This window comes from Cotesia glomerata, linkage group LG6 (genome assembly GCF_020080835.1).
Source record: "Cotesia glomerata isolate CgM1 linkage group LG6, MPM_Cglom_v2.3, whole genome shotgun sequence".
Classification (NCBI taxonomy): Eukaryota; Metazoa; Arthropoda; class Insecta; order Hymenoptera; family Braconidae; genus Cotesia; species Cotesia glomerata.
Window position 1 is genome coordinate 5,237,085 of NC_058163.1, and position 24,509 is coordinate 5,261,593.

At 32.2% G+C, this 24,509-nt stretch overlaps 2 protein-coding genes and 1 long non-coding RNA gene across 3 annotated transcripts; all 3 read left to right on the forward strand.

The window, feature by feature from the left end:
- Nucleotides 1–2,398: 2,398 nt before the first annotated feature.
- Nucleotides 2,399–3,892, forward strand: LOC123267675. Its single transcript, XR_006510097.1, has 3 exons — nt 2,399–2,529; nt 2,600–2,791; nt 3,838–3,892. It is a non-coding gene; the product is annotated as an uncharacterized LOC123267675 (long non-coding RNA).
- Nucleotides 3,893–5,003: 1,111 nt separating this feature from the next.
- On the forward strand, nt 5,004–11,132 carry LOC123267245 (ATP-binding cassette sub-family C member 4-like). The gene is made up of 4 exons (XM_044731799.1): nt 5,004–5,106; nt 7,432–8,003; nt 10,792–10,983; nt 11,052–11,132. The coding sequence occupies exons 1-4, from the start codon at nt 5,004–5,006 to the stop codon at nt 11,130–11,132; spliced, it is 948 nt and encodes a 315-aa protein (XP_044587734.1).
- Nucleotides 11,133–19,346: 8,214 nt separating this feature from the next.
- On the forward strand, nt 19,347–20,242 carry LOC123267338 (probable multidrug resistance-associated protein lethal(2)03659). The gene is made up of 3 exons (XM_044731911.1): nt 19,347–19,782; nt 19,861–19,990; nt 20,060–20,242. The coding sequence occupies exons 1-3, from the start codon at nt 19,355–19,357 to the stop codon at nt 20,213–20,215; spliced, it is 714 nt and encodes a 237-aa protein (XP_044587846.1). The 5' UTR covers nt 19,347–19,354; the 3' UTR covers nt 20,216–20,242.
- Nucleotides 20,243–24,509: the final 4,267 nt, after the last annotated feature.

Consider the following 24,509-nt stretch of genomic DNA (forward strand, 5'->3'; position numbering starts at 1 on the left):
GATATCAAAATCAGGGTTCTCTCAAATTAATTTGTCGTTCTTTATATCTTATAATAATAATATTTCAATAACCTCATTGTTGTTGAGGTTGGAATTTATTTTAAAATAAAAGTATAACTCGTAGTTAGTTTTGATATAATGGTTCATGTAAATAAATTGTTTCATTACAAAAATATTAATTTTTTGCTTTCAAGCATTTTAGTGTTACAATATAAAATATAAGTTTATTTATTATCATAAACGAGATTTGATTCAAAAGAACAATTTTACGAAAAGTAATTGATTGAAATATGTTTTGGTAACTCAGTAGAGAAGAAGTGAAGAAGAGTATAGAGGATACAGTGTATTTCAATTATTACGATAAAGTGATATGGGTAGAATAAAAATTTACGTTTCTAAAGAGGTCATTCTGGTTTCGGTGCTCCAAAAAAAAAAGCCAATATTCATGATTTTTTTGCATGGAAACTATTATAGATATTAATTCAAAATTTATTTAGCTCAATGAACACACTCTTGAATAACACAAAAAATATCTAACTTTATTTAAATTATAGACCTTCAATATATAAGTAGTTATAGCAGGAACTACGAAGATTAATATTTATTAATAAAAAAAAAAATGGCTGAGATTAAAACTAAAAAACTTAAAAATGGGCCTTTTTTCGCAGTTTTTAATCCTCAAAGGATAGTAACCCGTACAAAAAAAATTTTGGTTCCTGATGAATTTCCGGATGAACTTCAGATTGTGAAACAAATATGAATTTCATATTGAATTTCATCGGGAATTCCAGCTGACTTTCATGATGAATTTCGAAATATTATTTTGCATATTGTGTTCTGTTACTCCAAAAAAATTTATCCAGATAGAAGTTTAAGATTAAAGTAAATGATGCAATTAGTGTAAGTTACACTAAAAACTCCAATATAATATGTCTCCAAATATTTTTTTTTTTTTTACAAATTAAAAAGAGTAAGTTTCATATACAGTGTGTTTCAAATTCATCATGCCAAATTCAGCTGGAATTCGCTTCCCTGAAATTCATGATGAACTTCGAAATGTTATTTTACATATTGTACAGGTTCTTTTACTCCCAAAAAGATTTCATCCAAATAGAAGTTGTAGAATTTACCCAAATGTTGAGTCAGTGTAAATGAAACTAAAAATCCAATTTAATTGTCTCCAAATATTTTTCACAAATTAAAAATAATTAAGTTTCATATATCATTTGTTTCAAATTCATCCATGAAATTTAGCTGGAATTCCCGATGAAATTTATTATGAAATTCATATTTGTTTCACAATCTGAAGTTCATCAAAGGAAATTCACCATCAGGAACCAAAATTTTTTGTACCGGGAAAAATTAAAATTTTTGATTTGGTTGTAGTTCGTACCATAGCTAATAATATGTAAAAATATGTGGTTGAAATTTTATTAAAATCGGGTTAATGGTCTTCTGAAGATATGTTACGCGTACGTCAACCAAAACGTAGTTCTGTAATACCAAAGCACGTTTAAATTTTTTGTATAATTAGAAAAAATCATTCGAACATCCAGATAAATAAAATGTAAAAAAAAAAATTTTTGTGAGAAAGTTATAAAACCAGAATGACTCTAATAATATAAAAATAATATTTCGATTGAATTTCAGTCACAAAAATTTCTTCTTTTTAAAAGGTTTTTAAGTAAAAATGTTTAACAATACGGCAAAAACACTAGAAATAAATCCAGCAAACTTCTTTGTCAGCAAATTTTTTGAGGTATGTCTACTTAATACATTTTCTACGTCATGTTGCTACGCTGATAGAAAAACTAATATTAAAATAAACAACATCATTAAAAGTCATTAATATCCAATAGGTGGACTGTAAAATTATTCAGAAAAGGTTCTCAAGATGGACTTACATCAGAAGACATTTATACCCCGTTGAATCTTGATGAGTCCAAGACTCCAGCCAATGATTTAGAACGGTAATATCTTATTATTTATAAACTATTATTTTTTATCTTCTTGTAATAACTTTTTGCTTAAACAGGAAATGGAATTGCATTGTAAAGAAAATTCCTTCTAAGCCTTTTATTTGTAAAAGCAATCATCCAAACATTCTGGTTGAAGTATCTCTACATCGTAATTTTGTAATACTGGAGCAAATAATCCTAAGAAATTCCCAGCCATTTAAGTTATGAAACTGGATAATTGAATATTTCACAATAGAACCTCACGATTAATGTGTTACTCAAGAAAGGATGCTTTTTGGCTTTTACGCAACTATAATTATTAAGCCACCATAATTGCAATCAGTTTTATTGCCTTTCATCACGTTTATATTGTGTATCAGTCAGGATACTGCCAGGGATTAAAATTAAGAGTAGCTTGTTGCGCATTGATTTATAAAAAATTTTGAAGCTCAATAAATCGGCATTCAAAAAAAATAAACGTGATCAAATTATAAATCTTTTGAATAATGACGTATATAACTTTGATTTGCTTCCGCTGAGTCTCAACTTCTTATGGATAACTTTTATTCAAGTAAATAACTTTTACATTAATTACACTTTTTACCTAATCATTTATTATTTACAGTATGTTTTTTATATAGATGATTATAATTTTTCCCATTGTTTGGCAAAGTATCGGTCTGCATGTTATTGTAGGCTTTGGAGCTCTTTTGACTGTGGTTATTTCTATGCAAGGGTGTATAGAAATTGTAGATAGTACGCTCAGGAAGATGATTGAAAAATTAACTGATCAACGAAATCAGATAGTTAAAGAAATAACTATTGGGATTAAGGTATTTTATTTTACTTTAAGGATTTATTGTATTATAAAAACTAACGCTCAGTCACTCAATCGATAAACGCAGTGTTGCTTCTTTGAGGGTATAGTCTAGTTTGTCGGCTAAAAAATAGGCGATTTTTGGGAATATCTTGTGAGCTTGCTATGAAAAAATACGGTTATTAAAGTTGTTAGGGATGATAAAAAAAGTCTTAAATTACAAAAATAAAAATTTTTTCAGTTTTTTTACAAAAAATTCGTACTCAAACGAAACGCCATATTTTGGAGGCAGGTCGGCTTCTATACGATATATCGGTAATGGCTCATGTGAAACCAAAAAATCAAAGTGTTTTAGATTCGGTATGACAGTGGCTACAAAATAGACTATTGATATTAATTTTGAACAATTGTTGTTAATTTCAAATAGCAAAAAGCAAAAAAATTGTTTTTTTTTCGCTGTTATTAGTAAATAAAAAAAAATTTGGAAAACGGTTGACCCTAAAGGCCATTCCTGCAACTTCCCGCTACCTCCATACCTAAGTGCTCAACAGTTCACTTATTTTTAAGCTCACAAACAAATCAACCGATTTTGACCAGACTGGTGGCAATTGACATGGTTTTTTGAGTTTAAGAGCTGATTAGTTTTTGGAATTGATCGGTTCAGCCGTTTAAAAGATATTTCAAAAAACTAATTTTTGGAAGTTGTATTTTTGAGATTTCTCAAAATTGATCGACTCAAATTCTGTAAATTAGTATCAGAATTCTAGGGGCAAAGGAACAGACACGGTGACATCACAGACACGATGAAAACTCGATTTTCAAAAACGGGGTGAAAACAAGAACTTCCCGATTTTTAAAATTTTCAATTTTCTTAGGGGGAAGTTAAAAAATAGTAACATACTTATACATTCAAAAGATGTATAAAAAAAATCGAATTTTTGAAGGTGACCAACTAGACTACACCCTTAAATTTCATTATTTAAATTATTTTGTTTCTAAAGTTCTTTCTAATTTTATGTTTCATTTTAATAAAAATTTATTTCTTCTTTTTCATTTAATTAGATAGTCAAAATGTATGTATTGGAAAAATATTTCAACAAAGCTATGACTAAAATAAAGATCAGAAGAAGTACAACAATTGAGACGTTCATTGCATTATTAGAGTATTTCACGGTTGTTTACAAGGAATTACTTGTAAAATAATGGTCTTTGTAACACTAATGAGTTTGAGTTCAGAAGGAGTGATTTTTAATTCTAGAATAACTTACAATATTTCTGTTTATTATCATATTCTTCAGTTACTGGCGATAATATATTTGCCGATATCAATGAATCGTATTGTGGAAATTTACACAATGATCAACAAAATTCAAGTAATAACTCAATCATTAATTATATTTACTAATGAAATTCAGGGAATTTCACTTTAAATCTGAAGTTTTATTTAATCGTTATTTAATGGGTACACAGAAAAAAATTTAAACCAAAACATTATTATCTTCAAAATTTTGTTCTTGAATTAATGAACTCATTATATTTAGTTCAAAGAAATTTTTAAAAAATTAATATTATTACAAAATTTTAAAGATACAAATAACTTTTTCATTAATAATCAATTTATTTTAAAAGGAGATAAAAATTTTTCGTTTTAAATTTCCCCATTCCCCTAGTGTTTAGCTACGAGCCAGTGTCTAGACGGTCAAGTGTTGTCTGAGCACCTTCCCTTTCCCCTTAGGTTGATGAGGTATCACTTACTGGGTCCTGTGAGGGCATCTGCATGTTTTCATGCCTTGAGGGGGTAATATAAACATTGGTAGTCTATAATGATGACGGTATGACATAAACAAATTTAAAAAATAAGATTTTTCAAGTTTTTTTATGTCATACCGTCATCATTATAGACTATCCAATGATTCTATTACCCTCTCCCCCCCCCCCTACAAGGCATGAAAACATGCAGATGCCCTTACAGGACCCAGTAAGTGACACCTCTTCACCCTAAGGGGAAGGGGAGGGAGGCTAGACAGTCTAGATAATACTTGACTGCCTAGACACTGGCTTGCAGCTAACCACCCTAAGGAGAACGGGGGAAAAAGGGGGAATGTCTCGCAGGATGTGTCCCATATCACTTATCTCTTATGTTGAGAAATCAAAAATAACGATTTTTAGGATTTTTAATGGGTACGGTGATAGGTTCTGTTAATAAGTAAACGTGAGGTTAATTTACTATGTATATTGTAACGATTCACGACAGAAATATATCACCCGGAGCCACGTGCACTCAGGACGGGGAGTTAGGTCGGAATAATGGTGTCCACTACTGCACTTTGGGTATCAGAGTCGAAGTTTAAAGAGTAGTAGTGGGGTAGAAGGCCCCGAAGATTTGCGAAGGGACACGAAGGAAATCTTCGGGAAATAGAAAAGTGTGAGAAAAGTGCAAAGGGGCAATAAGCCTTCGTGACGTCAGCGGGCCCGAGAGTACAGCTGGCCATGCTGACCTCGGGTCCTCTATCGCTTGGGTTTATTGCACATAGAAAAAAGAGTAAGAAACGGAAAAGGTTTGAGGAAAGTAGTTGGAAACAAACCCATTGGAAAAACCCACAAGCCGGAGAGAAAAGGCTCCGGATCTTAAAATGTACAAATATTTACAACTTAATCCTATTACCACTGAAAGTTTACAACTAAATTATTCTATTGAATTTACTACATTTTACAATTTCAAATCTTAACTGTAGCCTAAATGTCTAACAAAACAATTTTAATTTTAACTAAATTTTTACTAATTTTTAAATAATTTTAATGTCAGCGGTCACATGACCGCCACAGATTAAAAAATAATCTTACTTTTTTTATTTAATCATTGGAAACATTTGAATCAAAATATTTAAAATCAAGAATAAATATTCTTCAATCAAGCTTTTGATTGTCTTCCTATAAAAAGTTTTTTAAGTTAGGTTGTTCTTAAGTCAAGGCTGTTTTTTTTCTATGTAGTTTTTGAACTTAAAGAAGACAATGATCAAATGATAACTTCAAGAGCTTAGTGTGAAATTCCCTACTGATTAGGGATCATCCATAAATTACGCCACACCTTAAAGGGGGTGAGGATATCACCAGAATGTGACATTGTGTGACAAGGAGCAGGGGGTCAAAAGCTTTGTAACGTCATATGTTAAAATTTGGAATACTCAAACGCGAAATTTATATCGGCGTTCTAATTAGCAAATTGTCTAACTCCATTTTAGAGAATCTTCCGTTTGTACAAGTAAAAAAAATTATGTCAAAGTTTATTATCACTTTACTCTTAAAAATAAGTAGTTGGACCAATTGTTAATTAGACCGTCGATATGTGAATAAGAAACTTTAAATATTTTATTTACGAACTCGGTCTATATTTATTAATACTTTAGCACTCTTGTTATGAGATTATTTCTCACGCAACAACATCTAATTTCTAAAGCAGCGTTGTAATGCAAGCGAGATACTAAACTTCTTAAGAGTCTGAGTAGATTTAAATTGTCATGCGAGTGCTCGATTGCTTTTCTAAAAATGAAAATAACTATTTCTTTTTGATTATTTTCGAATACATGCATTAAATTGAAAAATGTGTGACGTCACATTAAGAGGGAGGTGGTTCTGAAAATGTGACAACGTGTGACAAGGACGGGGAGGGGTTAAAAAGTCCTGAAATTCGAGTGACGTAATTTATGGATGGCCCCATTATCGTAAAGGAAAGAAAAGGTATCAATGGAGCCAAAGTGTCAGGGAATTTCTCTTGACCCGTTGAGGACACACATCGAAAAAATTACGTTGAGGACACACGGGGTCCAATAGACCCCACTCAGCAAATCAGTTCTAATTCATTTCCTATGTGATGTATTGACTTATAATTGGCACCAAACTTTTAATATAACATTTCCTATAAATATCTACTAGCTATTTTCAATTTCTAATAATTTAAAAAATACTAAAAAATCGTTTAGAAAAAAAAACTAAACTTTTTTTATAAAAAAAGTCGCAGAAATTTTGATTTTTACGATATCGAAAAAAAACCAACGCCATTTTTATTCAAAAAAAACAATATATTTTAAAGAAAAAATCAATATTTAATGAAGTTTGAAAGAAATATATTTATTCTGAAGTTTGAAGTTACGAATTTCGGTCAGTCGCTTAAAATGAGGCTAACAGCATGGAGACCTTTGTGACGTATCACAACTTATTGCGTAGATTTCAACCGATAACAGATTGCATACTAAGACTCATTTATAAATTTCTTTCTAAATTTAAAATTGCCTCAAAGTTCGCCTGGGGTCCACTGGACCCCATGTGTCCTCAACGGGTTAATATGCTTACCTGCAGATAAATGCATTTTTTTCATATTTTAAAGCTTTTATGGTTCAATTGTCCCTTCTGTTTCTTACACCAATAATTCTTATTAATACTTTATAATTTTAAGAATTTTCTTCTGCTGAATGAAACTTGTGAATCTTCAATAAAATTGAATAACTTGAAAAATTCCAAGTATAAAAACGATCAACATAATAATCAACTCAATAAATCCTCTTCTGGAGTCGAAATTGAATTGGATGAAGTATCAGCGAGCTGGAGGATCAATCATCCACTGCAAATTTTAAATTCTATAAAATTGAAATTCAAAAGTGGAGAATTTTTGTGCAGTAGTTGGTCCAGCTGGCTCTGGTAAATCTTCATTACTTAACTTGCTGTTGCAAGAGTTACCAGTTGATGCCGGGACGGTTAGACTCTTTCAGATAAAAAATGGAGCGTCAGTTGATCTTAGAACCACGCATGGATTCGTAAAGAGTAAACCTGAGATAACGATATCTTACGCAAGTCAAAATCCATTGCTTTTCTCAGGAACTATTAAAGACAACATTCTTTTTGGACTTGAATATGATCATGCTCGTTATCAAGAGGTTTGCTTTCTAGTAAAGGACTTTAAAGAGCTTCCCAATCGTGACATGACTATTGTTGGAGAAGGTGGCAAATCTCTTTCGATAGATCAAAAAACTAAAGTCAATCTCGCCAGAGCAGTTTACAGACAAGCAGATTTATATCTTTTGGATGATATTTTCCATGGAATTGACGGCAATGACTCAGAGTTTATTTTCAATGAATGTGTTCTTGGCTTTCTTCAAGGAAAAACACGAATTCTGGTTACTGACCACCTTGAATATTTAAAACAAGCTGACACTATTGCTGTAATAGAAAAGGTAAGAATCCCAGAAAAAATGATTAGATCTAATTAGAGCCATGTGGAGCAAGTGTGCGCACTTAAGTATTCAAATTAGTGTTAAAATTAAATGATAAGCATGAAAATAAAATAAAAATATGTCTCCGATTGAGTATTTAATTAGATAATAATTAAATTAACAAATAAGTCCGTGGATTTTTAATACTCTAAGCAGAATGATTTTAATAATACTTACATAACTTTATTGAGACATAACATAACTTAAAATGTTATGCTAAATATAAAAGCTCAAATACCTTATTGACAGAAAAGTTAATTTACTTTAGTTACTATCCATGGTACAGTGTGACAATCTTTGCCATAAGAGCAAATTTTATTTTTACAGTACAAAATTCTTAACTGGTAAAAGCATCCTGACATGTAATCGGGGAGATCCAGGTTCGATTCCTGGCTTGGTTAATTTTTCATGGTTTTTTCAAAAGTTGCCCTTTATTCTCAGTAGCTTTCCATCGTTAATACTTAACATATAGTCCGAACAGATACTAGCATTCACCAGCTACCTAGTGTTCAAAGTTCGATGGTTGCCCATCGACCTAACTATCCGAAGACGAATTGTCTCAAATCGTTAGTGAAGATGGAAATTTCCATCCACTTGAAATTAGATTTATACTAGCATAAAAATGACCGAATAGGTGATAACGGGTTAGAAAAAAAAATTCTTAATATTTTCTATTTTAAGGAGGTTCGAGCGAATAATATGAAAAATAATATTCTACTTTGAGCTTTGAAATTAAGTATACGTATAAAAAATACGTCATTTATCTAATCCCAAAGTTTTAAAAAGATTCACCGTTTAGTTACTTAGATATTAAATTTCAAAAATCACATTTTTTATCTCCTTATACACGGGCTCTTATTGCGGACAAACTTTAGTCGAGACTTTAATTATTTTTTTCAATATTAACCTCCCAACTTTAACGAATAAAAAACTATACACAAGAAACTTTGATTATTGTAAAATATAAAAAAAAATTTAACAGGCGAGACCACCTTTTTCTCGCTTTGCTCTCACGGAGCTCAACGGAACTATCTCTGTCGCACTTCCAACAGCAGAGCAATTGCAGTTTCGATTGGTTTCACGAAACAGGATGAAATTTTTGAAAAAATGCTTTGTGGTGAAATAGTTTATTAAATTATCTATTATCTCTAAAAACGTTTTTCAAAATTTCCATTCGTTTCTGCTAAGCCGATTGAAACTGCAATCACTGGTCTCGGTTGTTAATAATAATACATTACCGATATAATTTTTTGAAATATATAAAAGTTTGATTTTATGTTTTTGACTCGTTTATCGTAAGATATTTATTGGAATAAAGATTTGGCAGCGTCGCGTCAACAGCTGAGAAAAAAGAAAAGGATAGAAATATAGTTAAAGAGAGAAATATTTAACTCACTCACTCATGCACGTCTCTGTAATGCGTATAATCAAACGCGCTGTTGTCAAATCTGTTTATTTAACCCGGAAAATAATAAATACAAAAGTCATTTTATTACTTTATTTTATTGAATAAGTAAAATCATCAATTATTAAATTGTTCAAATTATTTTAAATTAAGATAAAGAATTTTTGACGAATATTGGGAAGACCTGAAAGTAAAAAATTAGGAAAACGGTTGACCCTGAAGGCCATCCTGCAACTTCCCGCTAATTCCATACTTAGGCGCTTAAAATTGCACTACGGCGTTTTGAGCTCTTCGAGCTCAAAAATACAATTTATGGGTTATTTTAAGCTCTCCAAGCTCAAAGAGATTGTTTTCTCTATGCTTTTGAGCTCTTTCGAGCTCAAAAGTCTGGATAGGGATTTGATGACACCATTTTTTGAATTTTTAAACCGCAATAACTTTTGAATGAATAAACCGATTTTCACGCGGTTGGCAGCATTTGATGCAGCTTTTCAAGCCTCACGAAGAGTCTTAAATGTTGAATTGCTCGCGCAAGGAATTTTGGAGTTATTCCGAAATAACACTTTCGGTTTTCTTTCGTTCACGATATCTCCTCGAACGAATCAACTGATTTTGACCGGACTGGTGGCGATCGACGTGGTTTTGAGGTTAAGAGCTGATTAGTTTTGGAATTGAACTATTAAGCCGTTTAAAAAGTTATTCCAAAAAAAAACCACATTTGAAAAATTTTTTTCAGTTGTTTGAAGATTTCTCAAAATCTATTAATCTGAATCGGTCCAAATAGTTTTCAGAATCTAAGTTTGGTCAAGCCCTTTCGAATGGCACCAACCGCGATGAAATCGGTTAAGCCGTTCAAAAGTTATAAGCGGTTCACATACTTTCACACACACACACACACACACACACACACACACACACACACACACACACACACACACACACACACACACACACATACAGACGCCGTGACAACCTCGCGGGGATAGTCAGGGAAGCTTCCTGTGACCTTCAAACGTCGAGATCTGATGAAAACTCGGTTTTTGCAAAACGGGGTGAAAACAATAACTTCCCGATTTTTGAAAATCTTCGAGTTTCGTACCGGGAAGTTTAAAAAATTTTAACATTATTTTGACTCATAAGTTACGCTCGAACTTCCTTAAGTAAGCGATTATTACCATCTGGGTTTTTAAATTTAACATTTATTCTGTTAAATCAACACAAAAAAGTGTTAAATATTTAACATCAAAATTTTTTGACGCAATGACGCAAAAATTTTTTACTGTGTAATATATATTAAAAGACTGCTCTGTATTGAATAAAGAATAACGATTTTCTCATTATTAGGGATCAATTAAGCATCAAGGAACATTTGTTACTTTGAAAGAAGAAAGCTTTGAATTTAATGAATTGTTATATACAATCCAGCAAAACCAAACAACCAATTACACTAAAATAATCACCAAAAATATGAATGAAGAAAACAAAAGCATCGATATAGGATTCAATTTAATGAAATCCCGATACACTAACCAGTTTGTATGTTAATATATCTTAAATTAATTAGTTACTGAATAAAAGCAGAATTCTAAGCATTTAGTTTTCAGACTTGCCGACAAGAAGTGGTTGAAATACAAGTTAAGTGGGTAAAGTCGATGACAAGACAATATCCAGCACAAATAACTTGAAGAAAAATAATCATCGCCACTTCAACTCATGTAGAGAAATTTCAATTTATCTGTCACTATTAATTTTAATTATTTTATGGCAATTAGCTACCATAAGTGTTGATCAGTGGATGGCTTACTGGACAACTGTTGAGTCAATCAGAACTTGTATTCAGGCTCCTAAGTTCATGTGCATCAATCTTCAAAACCGATTGAAATCTATGCTTGATACTAATATAAACAAAAATTTTATAAATGAGCACAAGTTAATAGTACACAAAAACGCGAAATATATTTATACAGTTTTGATTGTTACTCTCATTGGCTTATTTATCTCATCAATTTATTTTTCAATTAACTTTTGTATAAGTGTTGGACAAAAACTTTACAATCTAATTTTTGTAATTTTCTTAAAGCGAAAATGGAGTTTTTCAGTTCACAGTTTTCAGGTAAATTATGAATCAGTTGTTAAATTTATTTCGAAATCTTTAAGCAAATGTTGTAAATACTTATAACATATTATTTTTTATAATCGTAGCCATCACTTACCTTACGTAAAAGAAACGAACTTGTTAAGGAGAGTTTAGTTTAATTTTTTTTCTTAAATTATTCGAAATTGTTAAAACTTTTGTATTTTTATGATTTAAGTGATTACATTAATGATAGTTCCAATTGCGCTATTAGATCTTTTTAGAAGCTCGAACACCGAAAAAAAAAAATTAACGATTTAAGCGTAAAATTTTTAAACCAAGAAAATAACTTTGAAAAATTTCATCATTTTGGGTCAAGACAAAAATTTCTTTAAGCAAATAAAATTTACTTAACCCAAGAAAAAAATCTCAATTCAAGAATTTCTTCTTAAGTCAAGACAACAAATTTCTTCAAATTGATTTTCTTGGTTTAAAAATTTTTATCTCGAATCAAATTAATTTTTTTTTTCAGTGTACATGACTTACTTGACCACTTTTAATAATAATAACGTTTATTCATCAATTTTTCAGAAAAACTGCGAGTAAATTGTTAAAAGATATTCAAATAATGGATAATTCAATCATACCAACAGTGATACAAACGATGGTTATAATTTTTCAAATTATTCTAACGATAATAAATATTGCTACTGTTTTTCGATGGATATTACTTCCGTTCATACTCATGGGGCCAATTTTGTTTTATTTGACAAAATATATTTTTGTAGAACGATTCAAAAGTATACAAGAATTAGAAAATAATAGTATGAACTATCAACTAAAATTTTTACCAAAAGAATTCGATAGTATTGAAATACATACATAATGATTTTTGTTTTACTGTAGCTAAGAATCCATTGGATTTGTGTGTCAGAGAAACACTGCACGGATTAACAACTATCAGAAGTTACAGCGAAAACGTATTGTTGAAGTTATGTAAAAGTTCAATCAACATCAAGAAATGAATGCCGGAGCACGTTATATTCTTATATCTATAATGTCAGCATACAACCTTGCTATTGAATTACTTTTTTGTATTTTTATCAGTTGTGTTTACTTCTTATTAATTGTAAAGCATCAAGGTAAAATTTTAACAAATGATATTTAAATTCAAACCGTGAGAATCATTTTGAAATTTTGATTTTCCAGAAAATACATTGTAACGAATCCGTTGGATTTGCTATATCACAATCGTTAATTCTGATGAGCTTATTTCAATACGGCACTCAACAAATAGTCATTGTTCTGAGTCAATTAACTTTGTAATGAGAAGAATACTCCAATTTATCGATACTCTAATGAAGGACCGATTGAAACGGCAAAATCCACCTCCAGCGAATTGGTCATCAGATGGACAAATTATTTGGAGAAATATTTTTGTTAATAACAGGAGATCTGGCTTTACCAGTTTTCCAGGTAAAATTATACAGCCTTTTGGTATTCTTGTTTAGAAATTTGAAAAAATCGATTTTTTTTTATATTTTCAAAAGCTTAATAACCCTTTAAAGAATATAGCCTTAGAAGGATTTTAGAAAATTCTAATCATTTTAGGAGATATAGCTGTTTTTCTGAGGCGGCATCTAAGTTGGCCCGGCCAAAATTAGACTGCGAGAAATTTTACGCGAAACTTTAAACGCGTTTTTCTTGAAACTGTTTTTTTGATGTGAAACATCTATAGGCTCACTTGTAAACCTAATTATTGGCGTGGCGACGCTTGCCGTGGCGACGGGTCGCCACGCTATACTAAGGTATACATATATATATTTTATGGGAAGTAGAGTGTACGGCGTGGCGACGGGTCGCCACGCTTATACTGATTACATATATATATATATATTAGGGTGGCGCAAAAACCGACTATTTTTTAGTCTCGAGTGAAAAAATCTTAGTTTTGATGTTTTAAGAGCCCCACCGAAGGACAGCTTAAAAAAATTTTTAAGATGTCGCTCCAAATTTTTTAAATTTCAAAAATCGTCAAAAATCGAATTTTTTTATTTTTATTTTTTCTCGTTACGGGATAATTTTATAGACAGAAAAAAACAAGTTTCTGAAAAATTTAAGTTCAAAATTTGAATTTTGAAAAGGTCGCTCATAATTTTTTTCAATTTATTAGTGCATTAGTTTAGATTTTTTCGAGCGACCTTTTACTATTCAAATTAAAATTCCATGCATTTTTTTTTTTTTATTTAGTACAATAATCGATAAAAATACATCACGAGATGAACTAAAAATCAAGCACAACATAGAAAATATAATTTTTTTTTAATTTAATAATTTTATTTAATCAACTGCCAGGCGTGGGTTCGAATCCCAAGCTGGTCTTAGAAACCAGCTTGGTTGAAATTTGACCTTGCCGCGTAGGTTAAGATTTTTTCAAACCAAAAAGACCCAAACGTACCACTCCCAACACTTAAAGTGGGTGATATGACTAATTAAAGAAAAAAAAAAAAAAATTATGAGCGACCTTTCAAAATTTAAATTTTTGAACTGAAACTTTCAGAAACTTATTTTTTTAGTCTATAAAATTATACCGTAACGAGAAAAAATTAAAAAAAAAAAATTCGATTTTGACGATTTTTGAAATTTTAAAAATTTGGAGTGACGTCTTAAAACTTTTTAAGCTGTCCTTTGGTGAGGGCTCTTAAAACATCAAATACTAACATTTTTTCACTCGAGACTCAAAAAATAAAAATAGTCGGTTTTTTTGCGCCACCCTTAATATATATATATATATATTTTATATGTAGTAGAGTGTACGGTGTTGGTGTGGCTTCTCACTCAGTTCGACGTTGTTGTTTACTACGGTACACATAACCTGCGTTTTATTTAATTTTGATGTGAAACATTTTTATTTTAATTTTGACAATAAAATATGTGTGATAGTGATAACTCAGAAGATCAAAGTGATCAACCTTGTGCAAAGAAAGTGAAACTACACTATGGCATACTACCAAGTCCTCAGTAAGTAGATCGTATTTTTCAGAGTGTCCATAAATGTAATTATTATATTTTTATATTTAATTAATTATATTCATATTAATCATATTAGTAATTATATAAATTATATTAAGATTAATAATTATATAAATTATATTAATATTATCTTCAATTAATTATTTTTTATTATTCATGAAGGAATTAATATGGAAAAATTTATTAATAAAATTTATATTTGCAAATCTTTAGTCATATATTGCAATAATTAACTAAGATTTGAGTTCATGAGTATATTGAAGCCACACTCAAAATTTTTTTTCTTTTTCTTGTGTATTTTAATATCATATTTTTTTTAAATATTTCAGTTCCCAACAATCATCACAGGGATCACAAAATATTATTATTGAAACTGGACGCCACCCTGATCAGTTAAACACAAGGCATACTATCAATGTTGTGTAAGACTTTATTAATCGAATAGTACCAGACTATTTTAATTTTTATCTTAGATCTGGCCGCTGGGTGGCCATTTACAAAAACAACAACACTTCACATGTTACTACACTCAACATGGATCTAGCAGTTCAAAATGCTACAGAAGTTCATGTTTCCCAAACATCTATTGGTGATATGTGTTGCTTCACATTTTAAACTAGAAGACGGAAGTGAATTAATTATGATTGTATTATACATTTCACCTAATAACAAAATGGATCATATAATTTCATTTTTACATGAAAGGTTATTTCCTTATAGTCAAAGAGGTTCAATAATTTTTAAAACGAATAAACATAAACTACCATTAATTTTAGCTGGAGATTTTAATGTAAATTTTGCAAGAGCTGAATCAATGCCATTAATGACATTTCTTCAAAAAGAATTTCAATTGCAAATCAACAACAATCCAAGAGAATCTATTACCAAATATGGAACAACAATAGATGCTGTATTTGTGAGATATCTTGATAATGTTTCATCCAATACTTTTGTAACGTACTTTAGTTATCATCGACCAATCGTCACAGTAATACCGGCAGAGGAAATATCGAATATAATTATTACTGAAGTCACAGATGAAAATATTTAAATTGTGGCCACTTGATATTAATATCGAATTTTTATATCACATGTAAATAAATGTTTATTAAATAAAGTTACCATTTTCTGTAAGAAATTCGTAATACTTCATTTTTTCATTAGGCTATATTTAATTCCTGTAATAATATTATCTTTTTATGCATATTACTTGTACACACACGATGTTTCACATCTGCCAGGCGTCCCATGACGGCTCACATTTTTTTAAAAACGATACCCACGATTTCTCAAGTTCCACTGAACTGGACGACTTGAAATTTGGTGTGTGTCTTCTTTATAGACTTCTCTATCACATGAATTAGCCTCATCCCCGAATTTCAATATTTTCTATTTTTAAAAAATCCGGAAAACTCAAAAAAGTGGTACAAAATTAATATTTTTTCAGGCAGTCGCCATTTTGTAAAAAAACTTTATTTTCCACGTTTTTTTCATTAGTACGATAGCGGCATTACTCTATATTAATAATCTTTTTTATTTTTTTTTTCCGATTTCTAGGAGGGTTTGAATTGTTGATATGGTCACGTGCAAATTTTTTGAGGCCCTCCACTTCATCAGCTGATAACTTTTTGAATTTTTAATTTTTTTACTTTTTTTTTCTGCATTCTTGAAATATTAAGAAGTATCATACAAAAAAAAAAATCGATGGTAAAAATATTGATTCCCTTTTTACGGAATTGGTCCTCATGTTGGAATTCACTTAGAATTTGGTCATAATATCACCTAAGTAGTTGAGTATGGCTCAAAACAGCATTGGTTAAAACGTTTATATATTTACGTATATATTAGAGTGTTTAAAGAAAAATAATTTTTTTTTTTTCTTTCTGATGGTGTCCATAAATCAAACGTATATTTGAAAATAAAATTTTTGGTGCCAATCCGAACTTTTAATATTGATATTAAGGTTTTCTCTATCGATTTTTCTATTTTCCATTTGAATAACAAAGGAAAAATATTTTTTATTTTTTAATAACTCTACACAAAAGGCATTTAGCTAAAACTTCGCTTAGGCAACGTACTGGTTATGAATTTCAAGTATTCCAAAATAATTTAATTATCTTTGTTATTTTATTCAATATTTTATCTAAAGACTAGTTTTATAATACTTTATATATAAATATTGGCTATCCAGTCTAATACAAGAATTTTTTCCTCTAATTATTCATAATATCGTTAGCCTGTATTCTTTCGTTAGTCGTCCGAATTATTTTTTCAGTCAAATTTACCTTTAATGACAAATTTAGATACGAATTTAAAATTGTTTATGCCTGAAGAGAATACAGGCTAACGATATTATGAATAATTAGAGGAAAAAATTCTTGTATTAGACTGGATAGCTAACATTTATATATAAAGTATCTTTCTTTGTTATCTATATATATATAAAGAGATTTCCACCTATATATTGACTCATCACGATATCTTTGAAACCATAAAGCGTAGAGACTTGAAATTTGGTAGGAATATTCCTGTCGCCGTGTAAAGGTCAGCTAAGAACGGATTTTACGAAATTCCACCTACAAGGGGGTTGCGGGGGCGTTGACAATGGAAAATTCCCATTTTTAAACTATAGCTCCTATTGACTCCAAATTTGGCAGGAATCTCCTATATGTGATGTAGAAATGATCTAAGAGCGGATTTTATGACAATCTACTCCCAATATGGATTGCGGGGGTGGGCGTTAACAATGAAAATTTAAAATTTCCGAGCTATAGCTCCTAGAGAATCCTAATTTTGTATGAATTTTTTGTAAGTGATGTAAAAATAATTTATAAACGAATTTAACGATATCCTACTCCACAAGGGGTTGCGGGGGTGGGTGTTAATAATGAAAATTTTAAATTTCCGAGCTGTAGCTCCTATAGGCAAATTTGGTAAGAATCTGCTCTATGTGATGTATAAATGATTCAAGAGTGGATTTAATGACAGCCTACTCCCAATACGGATTGTGGGGGTGGGTATTAACAATGACAATTTTTAATTTTCAAGCTATAGCTCCTACAGACTCCAATTAGGTAGGAATTTTCTCTAAGAGATGTAGAAATAATATACGAACGAATTTTAAGATACCTCACAGGAGTTTGCGGGGGGGTATGTTAACAATTAAAAGTCTTAATTTCCAAGCTATAGCTCTTATAGACTCAAATTTGGTAAGAATCTTCTATGTGATGTAGAAATAATCTAAGAGCGGATTTTACGCCGAATCACCCCAATAAGGATTGCGGGGGTGGGTGTTGACAAAAAATCTTAATTTCCAAAATATAGCTTCTAAAAGGCGTAAATTTGGTAGGAATCTTTTATTTGTCATGTAGAGATCATCTCAAAACGGATTTCAATAAATTCTACTTCCGACAGGGATTGCGGGGGTGGGTGTTAGAATTTCAAATTTCCATTTCCAAACTGTAACTTCTACAAACTTGAAGTGGGTAGGAATCTTTTATTTGTCATCTAGAGATCATCTCAAAACGGATCCCAAAAAATTCTACTTCCGATAGGGATTGCGGGGGTGGGTGTTAAAATCTAAAATTTTAATTTCCAAACTATAACTCCTGCAGATTCTAAATTTGGTAGGAATCTTCGTGTACGATGTCAATTTCAGCTGAGAATGGATTTTCTCGAATTCTAACCCCAAAAGGGATGGTGGGGGCGTTAACAATGAAAATTTCTCATTTTCAATCGATAGTTTTTATAGACTCGAAGTTTTGTTGAAAACTTTTATTTATAATGTAGAAATTATCTCGAATAGGATCTTACGAAATTCCTCCCCCACATAGAAGTGCCGGAGTAATAATTGTCAAAAAATTCATATTCTTTAAATACAGTTCCTACAAATATAAAATTTGATAGAATCTGAAGAGAAACAGGCAAATACCGGGATGGCCTCCAAGGTCAACGGATTTAAATATTTTTTTTTCTTAATAGTGATATTTTCTTACAACAATTGTCTCTTTGGCAGCGGCAAAAAAGTCGACTAAGAATTTTACATACATTTTTTGCTGATCACATAACCGATGAATTGTTCTTATTACGGGATCGCGAAAATGTAACAGATTAAAAAGCATTGAATTTTATAAACACATGAGATATAGAAAAAAAATTTGGCTACTCATTTTAAGAAAATTCGTAAAAAACAAGTACAAATAATTTTCTATGTATAATTGATGTTACGGAAGAAATTTTAATTAACAGCGAAATTCATCACAATTTAAGCTAGGCAGATTTCAACTTCACTTATGAGACCTGCAATTACTTTAACTAAAACTTACAATGCTCATTTAAAATTTTTTTTTTCTTCGTGTCAATTAATATTTATTTTTTGGAAGAAAGCCACGGAATGTTATAGTGATTGCACATTGAAAGTTACAATGAATTTTAGCTAGAATAATTATGTGGACAAAATATACAGACCAATTTGATGGAATTTGGAATCTGTGCAAGTCAAAACAATCTTCCAATTAAATTTCAAATCTAGATCTAAAAATACAATTCTATAAAGCGCCCAGCGGAGCGGGCGGGTAACAGCTAGTTATTATATATATTTGAACATCACTCGAATCCTGTTATAATTGCACCACGAGACATTTTTTTCAGAATAAATTCGATAAATTATTAAAAATAATCCATAAAATTCTAGTAAACATTTTTGGAATTGTTAATAGGCTTAATGAAAATACTTTATTGAATTTATATTTCTGATATTATAAATTTTTGTTTTAAATTATTGAATAGAATGCGAATTTGATGATAGAACCATGTTGGAAGGTAGGAGTAGTCGAAAAAACTGGTGCTGACAATACATCAATAACATCAGCACTTTTTCGCTTAGTTGACCAAGGCATGCACGGAGAAATAATAATTGATGGCTTAGATATAAAGAGTGTTGGTCTCCAGGATTTACGATCGAACATATCGATTATTCCAAAAAATCCTTTTTTATTTACTGGGACACTAAGATTTAATCTTGACCCTTTTCAAGAATATACCGATAAAGCAATATGGGATGTATTAGGAGAAGTTGAATTGAATGGTATCACACTCAATCAGTGGGTTACTGACGGAGGAAGAAATTTCAGCATTAATGACCGTAAACTTATTTGTTTTGCCCGAGAATTGTTACGGAGTAATCGGATTCTTGTTCTTGATCAAATCACCGATGGTCTCGATTTAAAGTTAGTTTTGTCATTATAACCTATGAAATAACAAATGACACCTTCTTGATGATTTAAAACACTTGACTTTTTTTATAGCACAAAAATTATAATCCAGAGAGTACTTCAGTCATATTTCAAGTATTGCACAATAATAACTATAACAAACCATCTCGAATCTCTGATAAGTGGTGACTTGATTCTTGTAATGGATAATGGACAATTATTGGTGATTGTATTTACATGTCTTCTTTTTATTGAAAAAATTGATTTGATTATTGTAATCTATTATTTTTAGGAATTTGGAAGTCCGTATGAATTATTAATAATGCGGATCAATAGTCATTTTGGTCAAATGATTAAAAAGTATAATCAAACAATGGTTGAATGCATTATTCAAGATGTTATAAAATATCACGCTCAACAAAGAAGATATAATTCACGGAAGAAATAATTATTGAGGACTAAACGAATTTTTATGTTTTATATATCACGTTACTAAAACCATAAGGGCGTATAAAAATTTTTTTGCTCCAATCAATGTAAAAATGCTTTAGAAAACATTAAAATCTATGGGAAAAACGAAAAAAAAAAAATTTTTTGTTATACGCCCTTTCGGTTTTAAGAAAAATTTTTTCATCATTCCGAGGCCGTAAATGTATAATATAAATTCATGTAAAAATCTCACGAAATTAGCTCTAATTTGACGTATATAACATTAACATTCTGACCATTTTTAATTATTTTATCAAAGATAAGAGTTCTATTGAACCATTTTCAGGCAATGTGTAATACAACCGACTTTTAATGTTATTCCATTGAGAATTCTCGACAGATCCTAATGAAATTTTGTATACAGATTCCTTGTACAATTAGCTTGCATGAGCCTTAAAATGAGCGAAATCTTTCAATTAGTTCAGAAATAGTAGCTCTTCAAAATGATCAAAATAGTAAAATTACGTTTTTGGAAACTTCATTTATGTATAACTGTTGATAGAAAAAGATAGCTAATTTTGATAAATTTTTGTGAAAGCTCACAAAATTACCTCTAATTTGACGTATATAACGTTAACTTCTTGACAATTATTAGTTATTATATCGAAGTTAAGAGTTCAATTGAACCATTTTCAGCCAATTTGTAATACAACCTACTTATGTATGTTAAAATAAATTTCATTCAGTGTCTAACAAAAGTTTTGAGACAAGATGATAATTCATTCTATGAAATCTACCTTCCATTTCGGGTGTGGTCGAATGGCGTTTTTTCGGTTTATTATCAATTATAGGTTAAAGTAAGAAAAAAAAAATTGCAAATGTAATAGAAATTATTACTCTACAACTCAATTTATCTCAACATATATTTATTTAAGTGAAAAACAGATGCCATCTCCATCGTCAGGATCATCTGTACCTAAGATTATTAAAAAAAAGATTTTTTAATTTTTTTTTTTAACATAACTTGATAATAATAAAAAATTTATAAACTATTACCATCGCTGAAAATTAAACTTTAATAATACCGATGATATTTTTGTGGGACGGTGCCTGATATACAAAAATGATTTGGGTCATCAAACTTGTTTCGAGATATTGATAATAAAGAATCATAACAATTCTCAAGAACAAAATTCTTTTTGAATGACTTTTTTAAAATTACAGTTCTAAATGGCTTACAAAACTCTTTTTTTAATGTAAATACATCTGAAGTAAAAAAAATCAATTTAGTAAAACTTTGAGGCTAAATTTATTAACTTGAATACATATACTGCTTGTTCTCACGTTGTTATAAATTTTTTTATTATTATCAAGTAATGTTCTAAAAAAAAATTAAAAATTCTCTTTTTTTTTTATAATCTTAGGTACAGATGATCCTGACGATGGAGATGACATAGGACTAATACCCGGATGAATTTATTTTTAACTTCCCGCTAAGAAAATCAATGATTTTTGAAAAATCAGGAACTTATTGGTTTTACCCCGTTTTGCAAAAATAGAGGTTTCAACAGATCTCGACGTTTTGAAGCGCTAAGAAGCTTACCTGAGTATTTTTACGATGATGTCCATACGTCTGTATGTATGTATGTATGTATGTATGTGTGTGTGTGTGTGTGTGTGTGTGTGTGTTTTTTCTTAGCAGGGGGAATCCCTTTACGGATTCCAGGCATAGCTGTTCGGCCTGGATATGTGGCGACTCGACGCAGCGTCATACTAAAACTCGACGCTAACGCCCCTACCCACTAAACCCTAAACCCCTTTTCTTCTTTCCTCTAATCCCTCATGGAAACCGCCGTCAGGCATTACTTCGTGAGGGGAGGATCTAGCTACTGCTATTCCTTCTGGTGGCTAAGGTGTTATTTTTCCTTCCTTCTAGTTTCTGTCATTTGCCCTTTTTCTTTCAATGGAACGCAGCTCTGTAAGCACTTCGGTGGTAAACGTGCTTGTGGCGTTCCAGGCAGCTTCGGATGACAGCATTTCTTCTACTATTGACTCTGGTGTGATTTTCTTGTTCAGGATCTTCTCTAACTCATCACGCTGTGGGTTAAAACGAGGGCACTCAAAGAAAACGTGCTCCGCATTTTCAGCAACTCTTGGGCAAGACGGACACTCTGGGGAATTATCGTGCTTAAAGCGATGAAGGTACTCCCGGAAACAGCCGTGTCCTGACAACATCTGGGTCAGATAGTAGTTGGCCTCGCCGTGATTCCGGTTAAGCCAAACGTCAATCCTTGGTATAAGTCGATGAGTCCATCTTCCCTTCTCCGCAGCATCCCATAGTTGTTGCCATCTTGCTATACTATGTTGTCGCTCTTCAGTTCTCAGTTCTTCAGCGCTCAGTGTAGATGACCTCTTTCGGTGGTATAGGTTCCGTCTTTCCTCAGCTAGGACTCTAAGAGGCAGAGTTCCAGAAATGACGCACACTGCCTCCTCGGATATTGTGCGGAAGGCGCTTGCAACTCTCAGTGCACTTAATCGGTAGACCGGTCCGGCTTTCCTCCATGATTCTTGGGTCTCCAGCGCGTCTGCCCAAACGGATATTCCATATGTGAGCACTGATGTGACTACTGACGACAGCAATAGTCTCCTGCTCTGCTTCGGGCCTCCAACATTCGGCATCAGTCTTGATAGACTAGTTACCACCGCTGATGCTTTAGCACTTACGTGTTCGACCTGTTGCTTAAAGTTCAGTCGGGCATCCAGCGTCACCCCCAGATATCGGATAAATGGTTGCGATGCGATCTCCTGCTCGCCGACATTCAGCTTGATGTTTTCTACGATCTTTCTGCTGGTGATGAGCACAGCTTCAGTTTTGTGCTTGGCTAACTCCAACTTCATCATCTCCATCCATAGGTTAATCCGGCTAAATGTGATATCGAAAGCCAGATTGATCTCTTCCAAGTGTTTCGCGACAATCACTACCGCTACATCATCGGCATATGCAACAAGTTTCACCTCTGATGGTAATGCAACTCTCAGGAGACCATCATACATGATGTTCCACAGCAAAGGACCCAAAACCGAGCCCTGTGGCACTCCTCCGGTTATTTCGTACTCCCTTGGACCGTTTTCGTGTCATATTTGAGGACTCTGTCTGTAAAGTAGTTTGCTACCATTCTGCGCAGGTATCCTGGCACTTCTTTATCTTCGAGAGCTCGCATGATGCAGTCCCAGTTAGCGGAATTGAAGGCATTTTTGATGTCCAAGGCAGCCACTAAACAATACTTCTTTCTGCCACGTTCCCATCTCTTTCCAGCGATTGCCTCCTTAGCTGTATCGACCACCAGGTTGATCGCATCCAGCGTTGATCGTCCTTTCCGGAAACCATACTGGCCTTCTGCTAGGAGTGGATCGACGGCTGCTTCTATTCGTTGGTGCATTATACGCTCTAATATCTTACCCGCTGTATCCAGCATGCAGAGTGGTCGGTAGGATGATGGCTCGTCCGGTGGCTTCTTCCCTTTAGGGAGAAGTACAAGTCTTTGCTGTTTCCATCTTCTAGGAAAAATCCCTTCTTTGAGGCACGAATCGTAGGTATCTAAGAATAGATTTGGCGCTGCTTTAATAGCTGTTTTTAATGCAATATTCGGGATTCCATCCAATCCCGGCGCCTTATTATTCCCTACTCGGTTGCACGCCTCCATCAGTTCCTCTTCTGTGACAGGTGGAATGTCTTCTCGATTTACTGGCAATGAAGAATAGCCGAACTTACTTTGTCGAGGAAACAGCGTAGAAACTATTCTTTCCAGGAGCTGTGGACACGTAGGTGATGGCATTGGCTGGCGCTTCAGGTGGGTCATGACCACCCTATACGGTCTGCCCCATGGGTCCTTTTCTACCTCATCGACGAGTTCCTTCCAACAGCGTCTTTTGCTATCTTTGATGGCCTTGTTCAGTTCTCGACGGGCCTTTTTGTATTCTGCGACCAGCTCCGCAGAGTTAGGTCGTCGGTGGCCACGCTGTGATAATCTTCTCTTTTTGTGACAAGCTGTGCGAAGGGCGTTAATCTGATCATTCCACCAGTGCACCGATGGTCTTTTATTGATGCCACGCTTACGGGGCATGCAGGTGTCGCACGCCTGGGCAATTCTCGTCATTAAGTCCTTCGTCTTCTCTACAGCATTTCCTGTGATGATGGTCGAGTCACTGTCTAAGGCTACTACCAAAGCTTCCGAGTCAAAGTCTTTCACTTTCCATCCAGCTGCATTAGTTTGTCTAGTTGCTCTTTGAGGGTTCCGGCCAGCCGATATTTC